Below are 17,662 nucleotides of genomic sequence, written 5' to 3' on the forward strand. Positions count from 1 at the left end.
TAAATGACTTCACCTCGCGAATCTCTTGTCGGAAATTTTTTTCGAATCCTTCAAGTATAACCTGAGTTATCACACTGATGAGCAGCTTTCTCTCTATTGTCTCCACTGGTGTGCTGGAAGCTACACAGGGGGCAAAGCCCTGTCCAAAAACTGAGCATCTCGCCCAGCAAGAGGGCTTGTAGCGGCACCCTGTGGCAGCCACGGTATCTACGCCACACAGCACGCTGCGACTATCTCGCAGGCCACTAGCAGCAAACGCAGCTATGCAGTACAAAGATGAAATGCTTTTTCTGTTCTTCTTTTTGAGATCGCAGACATATATTTTTCATTTATTTAACTCTAAATTAGCAATAATAGTATTGCTGAGAATGTTCTCGGTGATCACGAAATCAGTCAATTGCTGTTTGTGGGCTTCTGCTTGCAATGACGACATTGCGAAGACGAGAGCAGGTGATTTTTCACCGTTTTTGACATGAGATGATAAATTCCCTGTTGCATGCAGTGCAACAGGGAATTTACATGTTCACAGGAGCCTTTTCTACAGATTCGCATTATTTTATTAGTGTTCAAAAAGTGTTTCAGGTAAGCGCAGACAGCTGGGTTAGTTGGTTATGAATAGCATTATGAAACATCATTCCAGCGTGCAGATAAACATGGATGAGCAGATTCTTGTCTTTCTCTGCTCGTTCGTGTGTTAGGGCCCCTTTAATATAAATATGAAAGCAAAGCGGGGCTGATATAGTGCCCTCCAGAGGGGCATCGGGGTAAGAGCGGTAGTCAACAAAAATAAACTGCTGGTGGTTAGTTATTAATTTGCAAATCCATTAGAGAAAACGGACTGAACTTGAGGCTCGATAGCTTGAGCAAAAGGCGATGGTTAGTGACTTCATCAAAAGCTTTCTTAAAGTGGAGAAGTAAAGCATCGATGGGCATGTTTCGTTCAAGGTGCAAGTGAATGTCTTGCAAGAAAAGAGCAAGCTCCATTTCGCAGGAATGACCATGACGAAAACCAATATGATTATGGTGAAAAATGTTCATGGATGGTAAGAAACAGGCTTTGTCTGAATAGGTTATATGTTCCATAATTTTACTACAAACAGTGGTGATGGAAACGGGGCCACAGTTGGTTGGAGAGGACTTGTTACCTTATTTGAATTGGGAACAACCGGCTCGGTCGGCCAATTGGTAGGGACTGAACCCGTATTGAGAGCCCGTTCGAAGATGAGACAAAATGAAGCTACTTATTTTTCGTATTTTTAAGGACTTTGTTATTTATGCCATCAGTTCCAACAGAGGACGAGTTTTTCAGTTTGTCTGTCACATTAACAATAGTACCAGTAGGGTCGATAGATACTATAAGGTTCATTTGGGGGTGCACATAAGTTGCGGGCGAGAGAAGGTTAACAGGCAACTTGGCAGTGAATACAGAGCAAAAAGCATTGTTTAGCAGATCAGTAGCTTCAGATTCAGGGATTGAATACCCATTGCTGTCACTCAAAGAAATGGTATTAGATCCGGTTGGTTTAATGGTCTGCCAAAATTTTTTGTTTGTTTTGAAGCATGGCAAGAAATGTGTAGTAGAGCTGCATTATACTCATTTTCAGCACTTATGTACTTGTTCGATGTAGAGTTACAAGCTGAATTTTTAGCCCAATGAAATAGTCTTTTCTTATTATTTATGTGCTTGAGGTGCATGTTAAACAAAGGGGAATTAATGCATTCTATGCTGCTTATTGCGGGAATAGTTTGCTAATCTGTCTGGCAAAGCAGTTCTCTTTTGAGTAAAAGTCAGTCCATGGAGCGTTGTTGATAGTTGCTAACGAAAATTTAAAAAAAAATTGTTAGTTCATCTATCATGCATAGTCACCTCCGTCACAAAATGTTCACTGTGCTTAAGGATGAAAGAAATGTGAAGGCAGAAAAGCTCTCAGAATGTATTTTGAGGATAAGGTCAAGAATATTGGCAGATTGTTCAGTTACTGTAGTAGCTTGAGTGACTAATTGTGTTAGACTGAAAATGAGACGAATGTTTTGGAATCCGCTGTCGGTGTTGCTTTTAGCCAGTGTAACAGCTGGATCATTCCACTTTGGGAAGGGAAGATTAAAATAGCAAGTTCAAGGCATTGTCAATATAAGGGTGTTGATAGCAAATGCCTATGTGCATGCACGGGAATGAAACATTGCAAAATAGCCAAGTAATTTCTAACAGGGTTCACAAGCGTGCATTCAAGTACTCTGCTTGCGATGGTAAGCCCACCGCCACTGTGAGAGTCATTGGGCCTATATTTGTGAAAGATATCAAAGTTGGGATACGAGAGTGAGATGTCGGAGTCAGTCAACGATGAATGAAGCAAAGTTTGTGATAGGAGTACGTCGTCGCTTGACGAAGACAAAATAAAGGTACATATGCTACTATGCTTCGGTATGACGCTACGGTATGACGCTTCGGTATGTTGTGCCTTCATCTGGCACTAGGATTGCGTTCGACAACCTTTTATATGTTATGGTCATAAGTGCATGTTTTATTACAGATGAGCTTATCAAATTGTAGATTGAATTGCATGTTGTGGGTCTTGCCCAAATTTACTAGCTGGCCCTGTGCAACGAAGTTCTAGGTGTAAAGTCATCATTGACACCATAATCAGACACTCTAAATTTCTTTCTTAGCGAGATAATGCACTCTGTCTTTGTAGTTCAAACACTTGATGATTACTGGCCTGTTTTTCTCTCTCTTGAATGCACCCTGTCTCTGAGCATGCTCATTGTCTCGCATTTGAATGTCAATTCTTAGGAACTGCTGGCAGTGGTCAATGACAAGGTTCTCGCTCTTGACCCAAGATTCAGACTATACGTCCTACAGGCCATAAGAAACACATTATTTTGGCTTGACCTATCTTCTGCATCTTGCGTTCGGGCAGTCAACATAGATACCTGCACCATTCATTCTTTCAAAGCAGGCTGGGTAGGAATACCTCAGATTTTATCCCATTCAGTGATGTACATTTCGATTCAGCTTTTTCTAATCTAGTTCGAAAGTCAGCAAAAGCTCTTTCATGATACCAAAGCTTCGCTTGAATTTACTTCAGCTCTTCGAGTATCGCCGACTGCTCGGATTGAATTTCTTTAAGTACTGACTAGAGCGGGAGAAGCAAAGCTGCTAAGTGGATTCATGGGCCCTGGATTAGTTATGTCCCTGGCTAATAAGAGCAGATTCATCATCATCAGGCACATACTCAGGCCCCCCCTCCCCAGAAATTAAGCGGCATACCCCCCCTCCCCGCCCACACCACCACTCCTCACACACATTTCTAAGGCGCCGACAAATCAATCTATTCGGCATTCAACATTTTGCTGCCTTTTAGAGCGAAAGCTGTGTATGGCTAACCTTTCGTAGTTTTTTCAGCATCCGTCAACAGAAAAAAATGCATAATGTGGGCCGATCCTGGTGATAGTGCAGAAAGGGTCCAAGCTCAATGGCACATACCCCTGTGGGCTCGGGAACCTGCATGGCGCCCTTTGGGATCGGCCCACATATGGGGAGTGCTTAATGCCTGCTTCACCTCTGCCGCGGGTCGGCCCGATATTGCACTATCTTCGGGCTGGCCCGCAGCGGAGGTGAAGCACTTTGCTTTTCATTTAAGAGCTTTAACTGTCGTCAGCTTTCGCTGCCATTCCATCTTCACAGAGTGGAATGGTTAATTTTTTCACTCCTTTTGGATGGCGGTCGTTAGCGGCATCTCCTGGGGTGTGAAGGCCAGTTTTCTCATCGATTGGTGCCCACGCAATTAACTCGAGATGAGTTCAGTTGTCACCATCTATTCAATGATCGTGCACATTCCTTTTGCTTCTTTAGTTCAACCTTCTTTGTTTAGACTGATCCAGGGATTCAGTTCGTAGTCAGCTGGTCTGTATGCTCGTGGAATGAGCTGTGGCCAGAGAAAACGCCAGTTGCGTTTAACTTTTCCTTTTGCTTCATTATTTCCTCGAGCGATGGCTCACCGCGACGCTGGCAGATCCTCGGAACCATATACCCACAATATGGGTTAGACAAGGTGGAAAATAATTCGAAACGCCTATCATCAGACCTTCCAATAACCGTTAAACCCATAAGCAGTATGACTGTCACCTGTTACCTCGTCTGGTTTTTCCCCAATTGTACAGCACTGTTCATGCAAAATTGGCAACTGGAAACAAGAGTCGCAAGGAGTTGAGAAATTAAGCGAACTACTAAGGGAGACAGCCAAGCCAACAGCCAAACAGGAAGGAAAAGCGAAAATTAACAAATTTAACTTGTTTTTGAAAATATTTATGGAAACATCATTTTATTTAAAAAGGAAGTAGGGAAAACACCGTCGGAAGTAGAGAATAATTCCGTGACGTTTCTACATTTGTCAGTTGAGCCGCCAGACGTAGCCACTTCTCTGCTGTGCTAATGCGGGCATTTTTCTAACCTTCCGCAGTGGGCGCAGTACGTCTAGAACCGCAGTGTCCTGCGCTCTACGCAGTTGTGCAGGATTGGTGACCACGCATCGTTATGCAACTTCCCAAAGAACAACACGAGTTGGTTTTGGCACTTAACTTGGTAGATAGCCAGTAGACGAGGGATCCAAAAGAACTGTGATTGTTTCGCAAATCTACATTTCTCTATAATTCTTCCAGAGCTAATTCAAGAAATGCTACTTGAAATCTTTATTTTACACTTTTGCTTGCTTAGTTGTTCTTGGCAGTGTTCTTCCTGCACTTTTTTATGCCCAAGTCCATTTTATGTAGTTCCTTGTTTGCCAAGTAAAGGAAAGGTGTATCTCACAGGTGTACTGGTGAGATATACCTTATTTCAATTGTATTTTATGGGTTTACGTGTCTTTATGGCAGATGGTGGGCATTATTCACCTTTGTACTAGTAAAGGTACCTCCCCCCTTATTTGCAATAAAAAGTTACCTTGGATTGCCCCCCCCCCCCCCCCCCCCCCCCGAAAAAAAATCCTGGGTACGTGCCTGATCATCATACATACAAAATCATACATGATTTTGTGCAAATAATGCCTGCAGTGAGACAAGGCTTCGGTAACTGGTTCATTTAGAAAAAAGACAGTGACAGTCAATTATCTGCATAATGAAGAGCAAAGGCCAGTTAACACGATCTTTCGTTGTCATGATGCTGAGCCCACTAAACCATTACGTGCAAGCAAACAGGCTTTATGTAGTAGTCGGATGACGTTGCTGATATACGTGATTTTGTGCAAATAACGCCTGCAGTGAGACATGGTCTCGATAACTGGTTCATTTAGACAAAAGACAGTGACAGTCAATTATCTGCATAATGAAGAGCAAAGGCCAGTTAACACGATCTTTCGTTGTCATGATGCTGAGCCCACTAAACCATTACGTGCAAGCAAACAGGCTTTATGTAGTAGTCTGATGACGTTGCTGATATAAATGATTTTGTGCAAATAATGCCTGCAGTGAGACATGGCCTCGGTAACTGGCTCATTTAGAAAAAAGACAGTGACAGTCAATTATCTGCATAATGAAGAGCAAAGGCCAGTTAACACGGTCCTTCGTTGTCATTATGCTGAGCGCACTAAACCATGTGTGCAAGCAAACAGGCTTTATGTAATTAATTAATTTAATTATGGGGTTTTACGTGCCAAAACCACTTTCTGATTATGAGGCACGCCGTAGTGGGGGACTCCGGAAATTTAGACCACCTGGGGTTCTTTAACGGGCACCGAAATCTAAGTGCACGGGTGTTTTCGCATTTCGCCCCCATCGAAATGCGGCCGCCGTGGCCAGGATTCGATCCCGCGACCTCGTGCTCAGCAGCCTAACACCATAGCCACTGAGCAACCACGGCGGGTAGGCTTCATGTAGTAGTCGGATGACGTTGCTGATGATGAAGTGGCACGTGGCACTTGGTGCAGGGGAGGCCACAGCTGATCCAGGAATGGTGGGTGGTAAGGGAAGGCTGATGGGCACAAACTGCAATGTGCACCCCACTGGCTGGGTGACGCAGTTGCAGTATACCTCCAATCAGAGGCAAAGAGATCGGCATGGTTGCCAGGTTTGTCCCGTAACTCGTAACACCTGAGCTACCTATGGGACCACTGAGCAGCAGAAGACAGGCAGACCTGATGAACTGCATAACGAAGAGCAAAGGCCAGTTACCATGATCTGTTGTTGTTCTGGTGCCAAGCCTACTGAGTGTTTCAGCACATGTGGTGGTGGTGGTGTGAAGTACAGAAAAAAAAAAAGAAACTTCGATATTCATGTCACATTCAGGTGCACCTTTGCAGTTTTTTTAATAATAAATAATGTCACACAAATGTTGACCGCATGGCCTGTCAGTGCCTTATAACGGCAAGAAATGGCATGGTTGGTGACAGTATCTGCAAGCTTACAAAGCAAGTTACAGCTCGATTGCCATCTGCTACGCTGTTTGCTTCAGAAGGGGATGGGCTGCCTTTGTGATCCACGAGGGTCCATTGCATATTGCTGCAAATAGCCAGGCCATGTGGCTACAGATATGTGCAATGATAGCTTCTGCTTCCTTTATGACAATTCCTTTCACATTTATCATAATTTTCTTTCTTTCTAATCTTTATTCCTTAGCACAATTGCAGCTTCCAGTATTATAAGAAACAATGGAAACCGCATCACAGATGAAACATCTTAATTTACGCCTGTCCTCACAGTGGCTTTCACAGACAGGATGCCGCATATAACCCTGGCAGGGTGTGTGCCCTCATGATGTGAACACCGCAGTGAACGGTGCTCGCACCAGGGAGTGCGTGTGTGCTTACGCATAACGTCGCTGATCTTGCCACTTCTTACTGATACAAGGTGCTGACATGCTGTACGGTCAACACTCGCATGACACTATTAAAAAATTGCAAGGGTGTACCAGCATTCCAGCTTTGGCACAAAATTCAAGACGGAAGGGTGCTTGCTGGTCATTAAAAACAAGAGAAAATATGCAAGGACAGCTCTCTTCTTGTGAGTTGTGTGCTTGAATCCCGTTCACATCACTGTTTAACCAACTCCCCTAACCAAAGGTTCTAGCCATGAAAGTAAAAATCAACCTTTATTTGCTAGTTATCGACATTCTACCATCAAATGATTTAAAATGAAAGGGAGGAAATTATCACCCACTTGAGTGTAGCGAAAACTACAAAGGAAATGCTTATCAGTTTCTCAGAAAAAAAGCCTCACTGTTGAAAAATGTGTCCTCCTTTGGGCATTTAGCACAGGACTAGTGCCTTTTTGGGGCAGTCATTCTATCATTTGAGCTAACCAGGAAGCTAGCAGGTTGCAGGGCGAAGCCAAATTATTCGAGAACTTGAAGTGCAGTACACTGAATGAAACTAATGTCACATTTTATCACATGAATAAAAATAGTGTTGAAAGAATACTTTACCTGCCCTAATTGATTTATTACTGCTATTATTTATTATTATTTTGCGTTAAAATAATATCTCAAAAATATATTAGGCATTTTGTTTCCAATGTTCTTGGGGTTTCATCAAAAGCTTAGCGGCCTTAGATTCTAACAATTCATTGTTCCATTGTTGCCGTGCCACAATAATTGTGTGTCGGAGTGAAGGATTTGTGAGCAAAAATGAACTTATGTGTTTTCTTTTTGTTCGGATGCTACATTTTCAATTTTACGAATGCAGCTTGTCTTTCCCCTCCTTCTGCCAGCCCACTGCTGTTCAGCAAAGCTCAAAGACATTCTGTCTTGCGAGTCATTTGAAATCCCACGTGTTATTGTGCTTGAAAGGAAAAATTGGCATCGACCCAAGTTGTAGCACGAAGCTGCAAAGAGGCTTAGCGTGTAAGCTTGGGCTTGTTGGTGATTCATTAAAAAAGACACAGCGCAAAAGAGACATGCACACAGCACTGACTTACAACAGTTTATTCATGAAGCCATGAAGGAATAAATATATAGGATGCTACCATGCGCAATGTGTAAATGATTGGCATAAAACCTGGAGCATTACTGCCATGCTGATAATGGTAGCCACGTGCCTACAGAGCACACAGAATGCTTGCCATTCAAGCCCTGTCAAGATATGCCATTTCCCGAGATGAAAGTGCAATCGAAGGAGAACTGACGCACAAGCTATCAGAGTTACTAATGAAATCTGCCTCAATGATTTCACGTGTCAGCTGTGAACTGTTTAGTCAGCACTTCGCTTTTTTCCAAGTAGGGCTTGCACCCGTGGTCGCGTCAATGAATACCCAGATGGCCCTGTACCGTGTTGTACACATTGTTATGGCCCTGAGACTGTCATTTAAGCACCTTCCTCTCTGTCCCACGTACTTTTTTCCACAAGAGACAGGAATCGCATACAACACACCAGTGATGCAGGGCACTGAACCCTTCCTGTGTTTCATAGTACAACGACCACTCCTGTCTTTTGAAGCAAACTTCCAAAGCTTTGCTAGTTTTTCCAGAGCGGAAAAAACCATCACAGCACCAGCGAGTATAAGCCCTACTTGGAAGGAAGCGAAGTGCTGGCTGAACATAGTTCACAGCTGACACGGGAAATCATTGAGGCAGATTTCATTCGGAAGTTTGATAGCTCGTGCATCAGTTCTCCTTCGATTGCGCTTTCATCTTGGGAAGTGGTGTATCTTGACAAGGTTTGAATGGCAAGTGTTCCGTGTGTCCTGTAGGCACGTGACTATCATTATCAGCATTGCAAATGACGCTCCAGGTTTTTTGCCGATCATTCACATATTGTGCATGGTAGCACCCTGTATACATGTTCCTTTATGGATTCATGAATAAACTGTTGTAAGTCAGTGCGTGTGCGTGTTGCTCTCTCGTGTCCCTGTCATTTTTTGCGCTGTGTCCTTTTTCCTGCAAAGGAAACCCATAAGCTTCATAGTTGAAGAAAACTTTGTGCTACATACGGGTGGATGTCAGTGGAATTCCACAGAACTAATTTGCAGTTATTGTGCTTGAGTGGTGTTAAAATTCTAACGTATATTTGATGTCGATGATTTGAATTGCAGAAAAATTGTGCGGGCCCTTCAGCTGTGATAGCCCCTCTTTTGGCACATACACACAGGGAGCTGCAGCCCTTCTCAATTTCTCTCTGATGCAGGGCGCCGTGGGCCGGCGAGGTTACCCCACCGGGGGGGCAGCAGCCAGCATGCCCGTGCAGGCTCCGCCCCCTCACTCGTGGGGCAGTGTGCCTGCCACTGCAGCATCCAATGCCTGCTGTTGCTGCCGTGGCCGTGCGCCACAGCCTGAAGGGGGATGCCACGCTCCTCAGTGTCGCGCCCACCACCTTCAACAGCAGCAGCAGCAGCAGCAGCAGCAGCAGCATCAGCCACAGCAGAGGCGTCACTTACCCGAAAATGGCGTTCCCCCGCTGCTCCATCTTGTCTCTGCGCCCCCTCCTCCACCTGTGGCGTCAGCGGCGGCAGCTGGGGCTGCGGTGATTCCAGCAGCTGCACCTGCTGTTGCCTCCGCAGTTCCTGAGGAGAGTGCCGAGCAAGTGGTCGCACGCTGTGTTCATGAGATGGCGCTGCTTCTCAGGCCTGCTGCCCAAGGCAAGCTGTCATTACCATTGCTACCACTACAAGCTTGATTCAGTCCACTGTGGGGCAGAGAGTACTCTGGCCTACATTTTAGAGCTAACGTTTTGACTAGGGTACTTGCCTTCATCAGGGCCACGCTGTAAACAAGTGTCATTGTCAAAACATTGGCTGTGGCCTGAGGCTTCACTTGTTCCCCACTGTTTTAATCACTTCAGATCTCCGAGTACCTGTGAACCTCTGTGTTGTCTGGCCTATGTTTGCCACTTCTAAATGTTTCCCTTTCTCTGGCAATGGTTCTATTGTTGATAGGACCATTGTGGGCGTATGTTTATGCATCAGACATTTGGGCAAATGTCTAGTGACACAAAAGTCAAGGAGGTTGTGTGACCCCTGATAATTTCTGTCTTCTCATTGTCTTGTTCATTTGGTTTGGGGAACTGCAGCTGCTTGCTTTGCCAGCGCACTTGGAAGAGAGTGCAAAGTCACACAGGCAGCCTGAGTGGTTGTTGAATGCTGTCGCTGTTTAACTTGTCACTGTCGTCGGTCTTAGCAGCTGCCTCGGGCTGTGTAATTCCCATTGAGGCCTCTGTTTGTGCTACAGTGATGAACTTTCATCATCACATCCCAGCCTCTGTAATATAAACAGGGACAAGTGTTTACTCATCATTTAGACTGCCTGTGTTACTGCAGCATTGTTCCAGCCTACCCATATAATCCTTGTTCTTTGCTTTCACATTTTTGATCTGGAGTCGTCTGACACTGTCATTGTTAAAGGGCTGCTGCGGTTGTTTTTTATGGTAATTTTCTCCAGTTGTATTCAATGAAGTCGTAAAAACAGTGTTATAGCTAGAGTTGCCAGCAGTCCCGGATTTAGTGCGGTAGTCTTAACTTTTGAGTAAATGTTTATTGAGTAAGTCTTATTGTAAACAGCTGCTGTCTCATGTTGGAGACATTACTACAAAAATAAATCTGCTGACTGGTTGGGCTCGATAATGTGGTATTGCATATAATCTGGCTTTTATTGATCTAGGCCTTACTTGCATTCCTTCAGTTATTTCGAAGAACTCATGTGAAGTGCATAAGTGCAATCAACTGTCTTATTCACTTGGCACTGAAATTTGTTAAAGCAAACTACTGTCAAATTTGAAAGCTTTTAAGTTCGAGTTCTGTTTATTTGCATGATTACAATGCAGGCGTGCTCAAGCGAAAAGTGCAAAATTATTTCACTTGAGCATATCCGAGCCCCGTATGTGCTGTTCAGCTGTATCTGTTATATAATTTATAACATATGCAGAAGGAATTAACAAAACTTGTACAAGTTCTCAATTCCAATACATTATGAAAATCCTATACTTGGCCATGATATTGTTACATTCAGCTTAGGTAAGTTTCCTTCTTGCCTATATATACCATTTTGTATTCATCTAATGCCCTTTGTTAAGTCATGGCCCCGTGTGGTGGCTTAATGGCTATGGCATTATGCTGATGAGCTCAAGGTCACGTGTGGAGTTCCCCGCTCCGGCAGCTATTTTTATTTTGGAGCGAGTGAAATGCAAAAGAACTCGTGTACTTAGATTTAGGTGCGTGTTAAGAAACCTCAGGTGGTTACAAATAATCTGCTCGCCCTCTGCAACGGCATCTCTTGTAGCACCAGTGTTGCTTTGGGACGTTGAACATCATGAATGAACGAGTCGTGGCTGCCAGATGTGTGTGCAGGACAAATTTTGTTCCAGTGTTTTAGTTGTTTCACCGTCTCCCACTTTATGTCTTGAAGGTGGGTGCTGGCTGAGCCGGCCCTTGCAGCGCAAGCTGGTTTCTCTGGTGCACTGCCCCCTGTCCGAGCCAGAGGGGCGGGCCCGGGCAGCCCGCGCAGCACGCTCGCTGGGCGAGCGCTGTGCCCTCGAGCTTCTCCTCCAGCACCACCAGCACAACCAGGCGGGTGGCGGAGCAGGCGGAGGGGGCCAGCAGCTGAGCGCTGCCCTGTGGGCGGCCGTACGTGCCCGTGGCTGCCAGTTCCTGGGGCCCCACATGCAGGAGGAAGTGTTGAGGCTGGTCCTCCTTGCCCTCGAGGATGGGTCGCCCCTGTCGCGCAAGGTGCGCATGTTGCGCGATGCACGTCGATAACCCTGGCCCCTATCTCGTTGTACTACTGCTGTGCATGAAGACAATCAGTTAATGTAGCAGTAGCTGTAGTACACGCTAGGGGAATACAGCTCTAGAGTAACAAGATGTGTTTTCACTTGTTCTTTGTTCATGACTTGTCCAGGCACTGTATTTCTCCAGCAAATAACATAGCTAGGACATCCTGATGGGCTAGTTGGTGCATTTCAGTTAGCATAATTGACTGCACATATAAACGACACAAAGAAATGTGGACAGAACGAGTGCAAACTAGTTTGTCTGGTTCGCATCATTGTCATTACATAATTCGCATGTTTGCATCATTGTCAGAATACATTGTTGCTCTTTGTAGCGCACTACAAGCACCAGTCCATTCTTCTCACTTGGTTTCTTCTGCCTGTATTATCAACGAAACCAATTCTGTTTTTAACAGACCCAGCTATAACGCACAATTGGCTACAACAGCCAAATTTTTGGGGATACATTCCACAGTTGCGTGCAGTCCGATATGCACTGCACGCAACTAATGCTTACGGCAGTGCACTCCCGTACGCACTAGTTGCATGCGTGCCATCATGCATGCAACTATTTCCGGCTGCTTGTGGAATTTGTGAAAGTACACTTTTTCTTGAGGAACGAATATACTAGTGGAAAGCTTTCCCAGAAAGGGTGTGTTACGCAATGCTCTGCCAGTGGAGCGTTTTCATGTCGCCCACACAAGTGGACCACTGTCTGCTCAGCGCTGAGCAAGCGCTGAGGGTGCTGCAAGGCCTAACCAGCTTCGAAGTCGAATACGGCGCTTCAAGAACAACCACCGACTATCGCAAAATGCACAGTTTTGAGAACACAGCTTTATTTCTTATCGCATCAATTTGCACAAAAAAGATGTGCTGTTATTCCCGGCGTCCAGACTGTGAGGCATGTGATGATACGGTTTAGCCGTCCCACATGCAGTGCAGCAGTGACCAGCCGTAGGCTCCAGTTGAACCTGCCTCTTACTGTGGCTTTCGTTCGTGCTACAGATTTGACAATCGTCATTCCTTGTTGCGAAACATAAATGTAAGACATCGGTTTATACTACTGGCCACTGTTCTGTGTGTACAACAAACTGTAGCCGATGTTTGTGTCGTCATTGGTGGCGATGCGCTCGGGCCAGGTGGCCAGCTGGCTGGCTTCCCGCCATTGTTTTGGTGATTACTACTTTAGGACGGGAAAACTACCATTTCTCTGCTGCTTATGGCGCAGGCGCCTGGCGTCGTATCTTGAAAGGGAGCTGCGATGTGGACAAAGTGCGTGCCCGCACTGTATCTTGAAAGCGATGTGGACAAAATGCATGCCCCTGCGGGCCTCATCTTCAAAGTGAGCTGCGATATGGACAAAGTGTGCCGGTAGCTTCATATGCTCGTGCTTTTGAAGTTTAGTTCGCGTTGGAGCGAGAGACGGCACTTGCTCCGTTTTGACATGGACTTTCCACGGTCATCGAGCGAGATGTGTTAATGTTTACCTGTACGTGTGTGACACCATGCTTCTTAATTCAGTTAATAAGCGAATGTTTACAACTTTATACGGCCTATAAAACTACTATCCTTAGTTTGCATAGCTGTCTACTTACTAATTTGCTATCGCAATCGACGCTTCGCCTTTCGAGTGAAACTGCAACTTTTTTGTTTGTTTTTTTACTTTGGACATTCGTGACTTGCTCTTTGCATTAACATTCTTAGACATCGCGAGCAAAGTTTCGAAAGGGGGGCATTTCGGATGTTAAATACTTTGGATTAAAACTGGCATTTTTTGTCAGATTATCAGGGTCCATTGTAACGAGAGTTGACTGTACTGCTGCCGCGCTGGTAGACCCGCATAATCAATGGGCCTGAAAAATTGCCCTGTGAGGAATCGCTTAGCAGCTGTATTTTGCGAAAAACCGTAAAAAATTTGTGTAAATACGACAATCTTAAATGAGTGCTAAAAATTGAGCAGTTTGCGATAAAATCATAAAGTTGGCAGTTGTGCTATAGTTATTTTAATTTCGTTGTTTCTATCGCAAAATTTCGCTATTTCACAACTTGCGATACGCTAATTTTGGATTTTCACTGGATTATCACAGTCCGCTGTAATGAGCGTCGACCGCATACATGCCAAGATGTGTATCGTTAGATGAAGCAGACATGAAACTCACTTGGTAGTTTGTGCTCGTCCGGTCCATATTTCCTTATGTGGTTTGTGTTTATAGGCGCAGCAGACATGCTAAGAGTGATCACACTGACGGAAAGGCAATGATAGAAGGCATGAAATAGGCATGTGGGCTGTGGCATCTGCCAGCACATAATGCAAGCTTCTCGGACTGTAACAAGATTGCGCTGTATCAGTGTTATTGATGCTAGATGTTGTTAGTGTAAAACAAGATCCGATGCTTCCATTTGTGACAGTATGTGATTGCGTGGAGAGCAGGTTCACTTCCTCCTCCTGTTCCATATATACAGCATAAATAGCTGGTGGTTGGTCACGTACAAGAAGCTTGCAGGCAGTGTCGCAAATGCCTTGAGCAACTTGAAGTTTGTCACACACTTCAGTAATCTGGTGGCTGAACTAACAAACACCCAGTATGCACCATCCGAGTGCCAGTCATGCTTCTTATGAATGGGCCTAAGATATGCACTCATCAGTCAATGATTACTCATTACTTCACTCAATGAAAAGATCACCCACCAATAATTTGGACTTGATGAGAACCGCTTAAAAGTCCAAATTAAGTTTGAAATAATGGAGTTGCCAGAAAATAAGTGTTTATCTGCAAAGTGGCCTCAAGAAAGAAAAATGAAAAAAAAAAGGCTTGTCAGTGCATTCCTGCATGCATATATGCTTGCATGTGACCTGTTCAGTTTGTATTTTGACCATTTTCATGCTGTACCTACAGATAGACAAAGGTATCATCAATGCATGCACCAAATCTCCATCTGCTATCGACCTTATTGCACAGAATTCAACTTTGCCCTAATAGCCGAATAGTCACGGACCACGTGATTATTCATGTGACAAATAATTGTCTGGCATTTCCCTTGCTTTATTGCTGTGCTCATAGGCACAGCCATTGACGATGGAGTTGGCGCTACTTGAACCTGCTTGAAGATTTTGAGTGAAACATTTATAACAGCAATCAAAAAGGTTGCAAGAGATAGTGCATGGGTGGGAATACTGCGCCAATTGTGGCATTTTGATACTCAAGCAAATTGCCGTGCCTTATTGTGGCAAAAGTGGAAAATGACTGAAATTGCACCACGCTGCGCCAGAACAGCTTTGGCTTGGGCAGGCGTCAGTGAAAGATTGCCGGCAAAGTGCAGGGCATTGTCATTGGTCTCAGAATGTGCATGTAATAGTAACTTTCATATTCTAGCCACGAGTGGGTGCGAACAGCTGCGCCCAATTATGTCCCATGAGTAAAACTCGAGCTAGTGACATTCTTTTAACTTGCCGCCCGAGCCAACGAGCCAGGGCAGAAGGTCTGGGACTTATCCGCGTCTCACTATTGGTGGAGTGGAGTCACGTGGTTGTAATGATGCTATTTCTGCAGATATGTGTGCGAGCATCCACACGCTGTTGGCCGTGCCTTTAGTATTTTTTGTTTTGTTTTTTGTTTTGACTCGTGCTGGCACCATGACAGTTGCTCTTTATCTCTGTCCATAGCCCGACGATCACAGCTATCGCAAGTTCTGATACCGCGTTGATCACTTATTGCTGCGAATTGATTGTCACGATCAAAAAGCGCAAACTGAGAGGGCGAGTGGTGAGGGAAGGCATGTGCAATTAGGGGATTCGGAAAAGGAGGGGCCAAGGGAAGAGAACCCGCTGTGGTTGCTCAGTGACTTTGGTGTTGCGCTGCTAAGCACGAGGTCGTGGGATCAAATCCCGGCCGCGACAGCCGCGTTTTGATAAGGGCAAAATACAAAAACGCCCGTCCCATGCATTGGAGACACGTTAAAGGGACACTAAAGGCAAGTACTAAGTCAACCTGGAATGTTATACCCCTGTCAAGCGGGCAAGTTAAGTGCACTTACGGGAAGTGCACTTCGGGATCTTGAGTCACACTTTAGGCAACGCGCTTCTTAACGGGAAAGCAGAGTGCACTCGCAGTAAAAAAAAAAAATGGCGACAGACTAAGAGCGCGTTTTTAAAGATGTAAATTAACAAGAGAAAGCTGCTAAAAAGCGGTTGTTTTAAGTAGAATTATATATAAAGACAAACTTCATCTATTTGTCTCAACAAAAAGCGAAGATGTCTTTATTATAAGTGTGTTGCAAGTCAATGCTGACCAAGACGAATGCCTAGCCAATCCAAAACAACATGGCGGCGTGCGGCGAGGCGGCAGTTGATCCTGCTCATGATCCTGCTAGAACAGAATATGAGCGAGTATATATGAGCAAAGACGGCGAGTTCGATATTTAGCTACAGTGTAAAATGCCACGCACACGGCTCAAAGCACGACCGGCGTGGTCAGCACGCTTTCCCACCAAAATAAACACAAACTGAATGAACATGGCGGCGCCGCAGTGCCGCACCATTCTGGCGCCGTTAGTTGCGTACATGATAAATTCGTTTCTTTACTGTGCTGTTTCGCTTCTCTCTAAACACAAATTATATTGTTAAAAGCTTCTCAATAACTGAAATGAACTTTTGTGTCCTTTTTCTATGCATTACATTTTGCGTCGTTGAAAGCGTTGGTGGCGAGGCTAGGCACTCCTTCAAACCGTTGGCGGCGAGGCTACGCACTCGGCCAGCAAAGTGCGTTTCGTGAACGTACTCCGACTTGAGTGCACTCATCTGAGAGTACACTCCGCTGCGACGTTAAGATTTGGGAAAGTGCACTTAAAGACCGAGTGCACTCGCCGTAAGTGCACTTAACTTGCCCGCTTGACAGGGGTATTAAAATACCTTTCCAGAAACCTCGCAATTCTCCTTTCGTGCCAAGAAAAGACTTAGTTTACAAGAAAATTGTATCTGAAGGGTCTGAATACCTTTTATGAAATTCAAATCTCCCGCCACCCAACCGGGGGAGTGGTGACGTTGCATACGCCATCACCACCCTTTGCTGCTGTCAATACCATCGGTGAGTAAAACGGCGCCCGACAGACGGCGGCACCGAGCCAAGACAGAGTGGCGGATTCGCTGCTGCAGCTGCTTTTTGGTCAAGTGGTGTAGACCGTTGTGGCATCCCGCGACATCACATGGAAGTTGAATTCTCTGGTAATTGCAGTTTGTGTGAGTTTCGCAAGCCAGAAAAGCCAGCGCAGCACTACGCGATCAGGAAAGTACTGAAAAGCGAAAGCGTGGGCAGCGCAGAGTCCAGTGAAAACTAAACATTTCGACTGCCCGCGTCATTGTCAGCGGTAATTTCAGTGGGTTCTTTTTTCTAAACATAAAATGGAACTGGACAAGTAGCATTTTATTTCATCTTATAGTACAATACGAGTGTTTTTGGCAACGAGTAGTTGAGTACTAGTGACAGAATTTGACTGAGGAGGGCTTTCGTCATTGGGCAAGTGCTTGAATGTCCTGGGGGAGTCTCTAATCATGCCCTGCATTTACCTCGATTTCTCGATTATTAAGGCTCTGTTCGCAATAATATTGATGCCTTAGAGATTATTGAGCACTAATCTATCCCTTTAGCTTTACTTAGTAATCGCCTTTAGTGTCCCTTTAAAGATCCCCTGGTGGTCAAAATTAATTTGGAGTCAAATTGTGGTTTTGGCAGGTAAATCCCCAGAATTCAATTCAAGAGAAGAGGAATGAGTAGGAATGCCTTTTGAGGGAGCTTACACCTATTCACTCAGCGTGAACTCCAGATGCCTATGTATATCTAGTGAGTCTACTGAGGGGCTCGGTGAGGTCAGTCACATGCAGAACCTTGGTTTGATCTAGTTGCTACGGTCCTATTACCTATAAATGTCTGAATTAAATTAGTGTAATGTTCACTAACCCTCCAGTCACTTAAAACCAG

At 44.9% G+C, this 17,662-nt stretch overlaps 1 protein-coding gene across 7 annotated transcripts in view; it reads left to right on the plus strand.

Moving 5' to 3' along the window:
• roq (RING finger and CCCH-type zinc finger domain-containing protein roquin) overlaps positions 1 to 17,662 on the plus strand; it is a 150,859-nt gene that overhangs the window by 15,943 nt on the left and 117,254 nt on the right. For all 7 annotated transcript variants that reach the window (XM_055063858.2, XM_055063860.2, XM_055063862.2 and 4 more), the window contains exons 2-3: positions 9,111 to 9,561; positions 11,324 to 11,643. In XM_055063858.2, the coding sequence (XP_054919833.1) occupies positions 9,159 to 9,561; positions 11,324 to 11,643 (723 nt within the window). In that variant the 5' untranslated portion in view covers positions 9,111 to 9,158. The remainder of the gene's footprint in view (positions 1 to 9,110; positions 9,562 to 11,323; positions 11,644 to 17,662) is intronic.

Source organism: Dermacentor andersoni, chromosome 1 (genome assembly GCF_023375885.2).
Source record: "Dermacentor andersoni chromosome 1, qqDerAnde1_hic_scaffold, whole genome shotgun sequence".
Lineage (NCBI taxonomy): Eukaryota > Metazoa > Arthropoda > Arachnida > Ixodida > Ixodidae > Dermacentor > Dermacentor andersoni.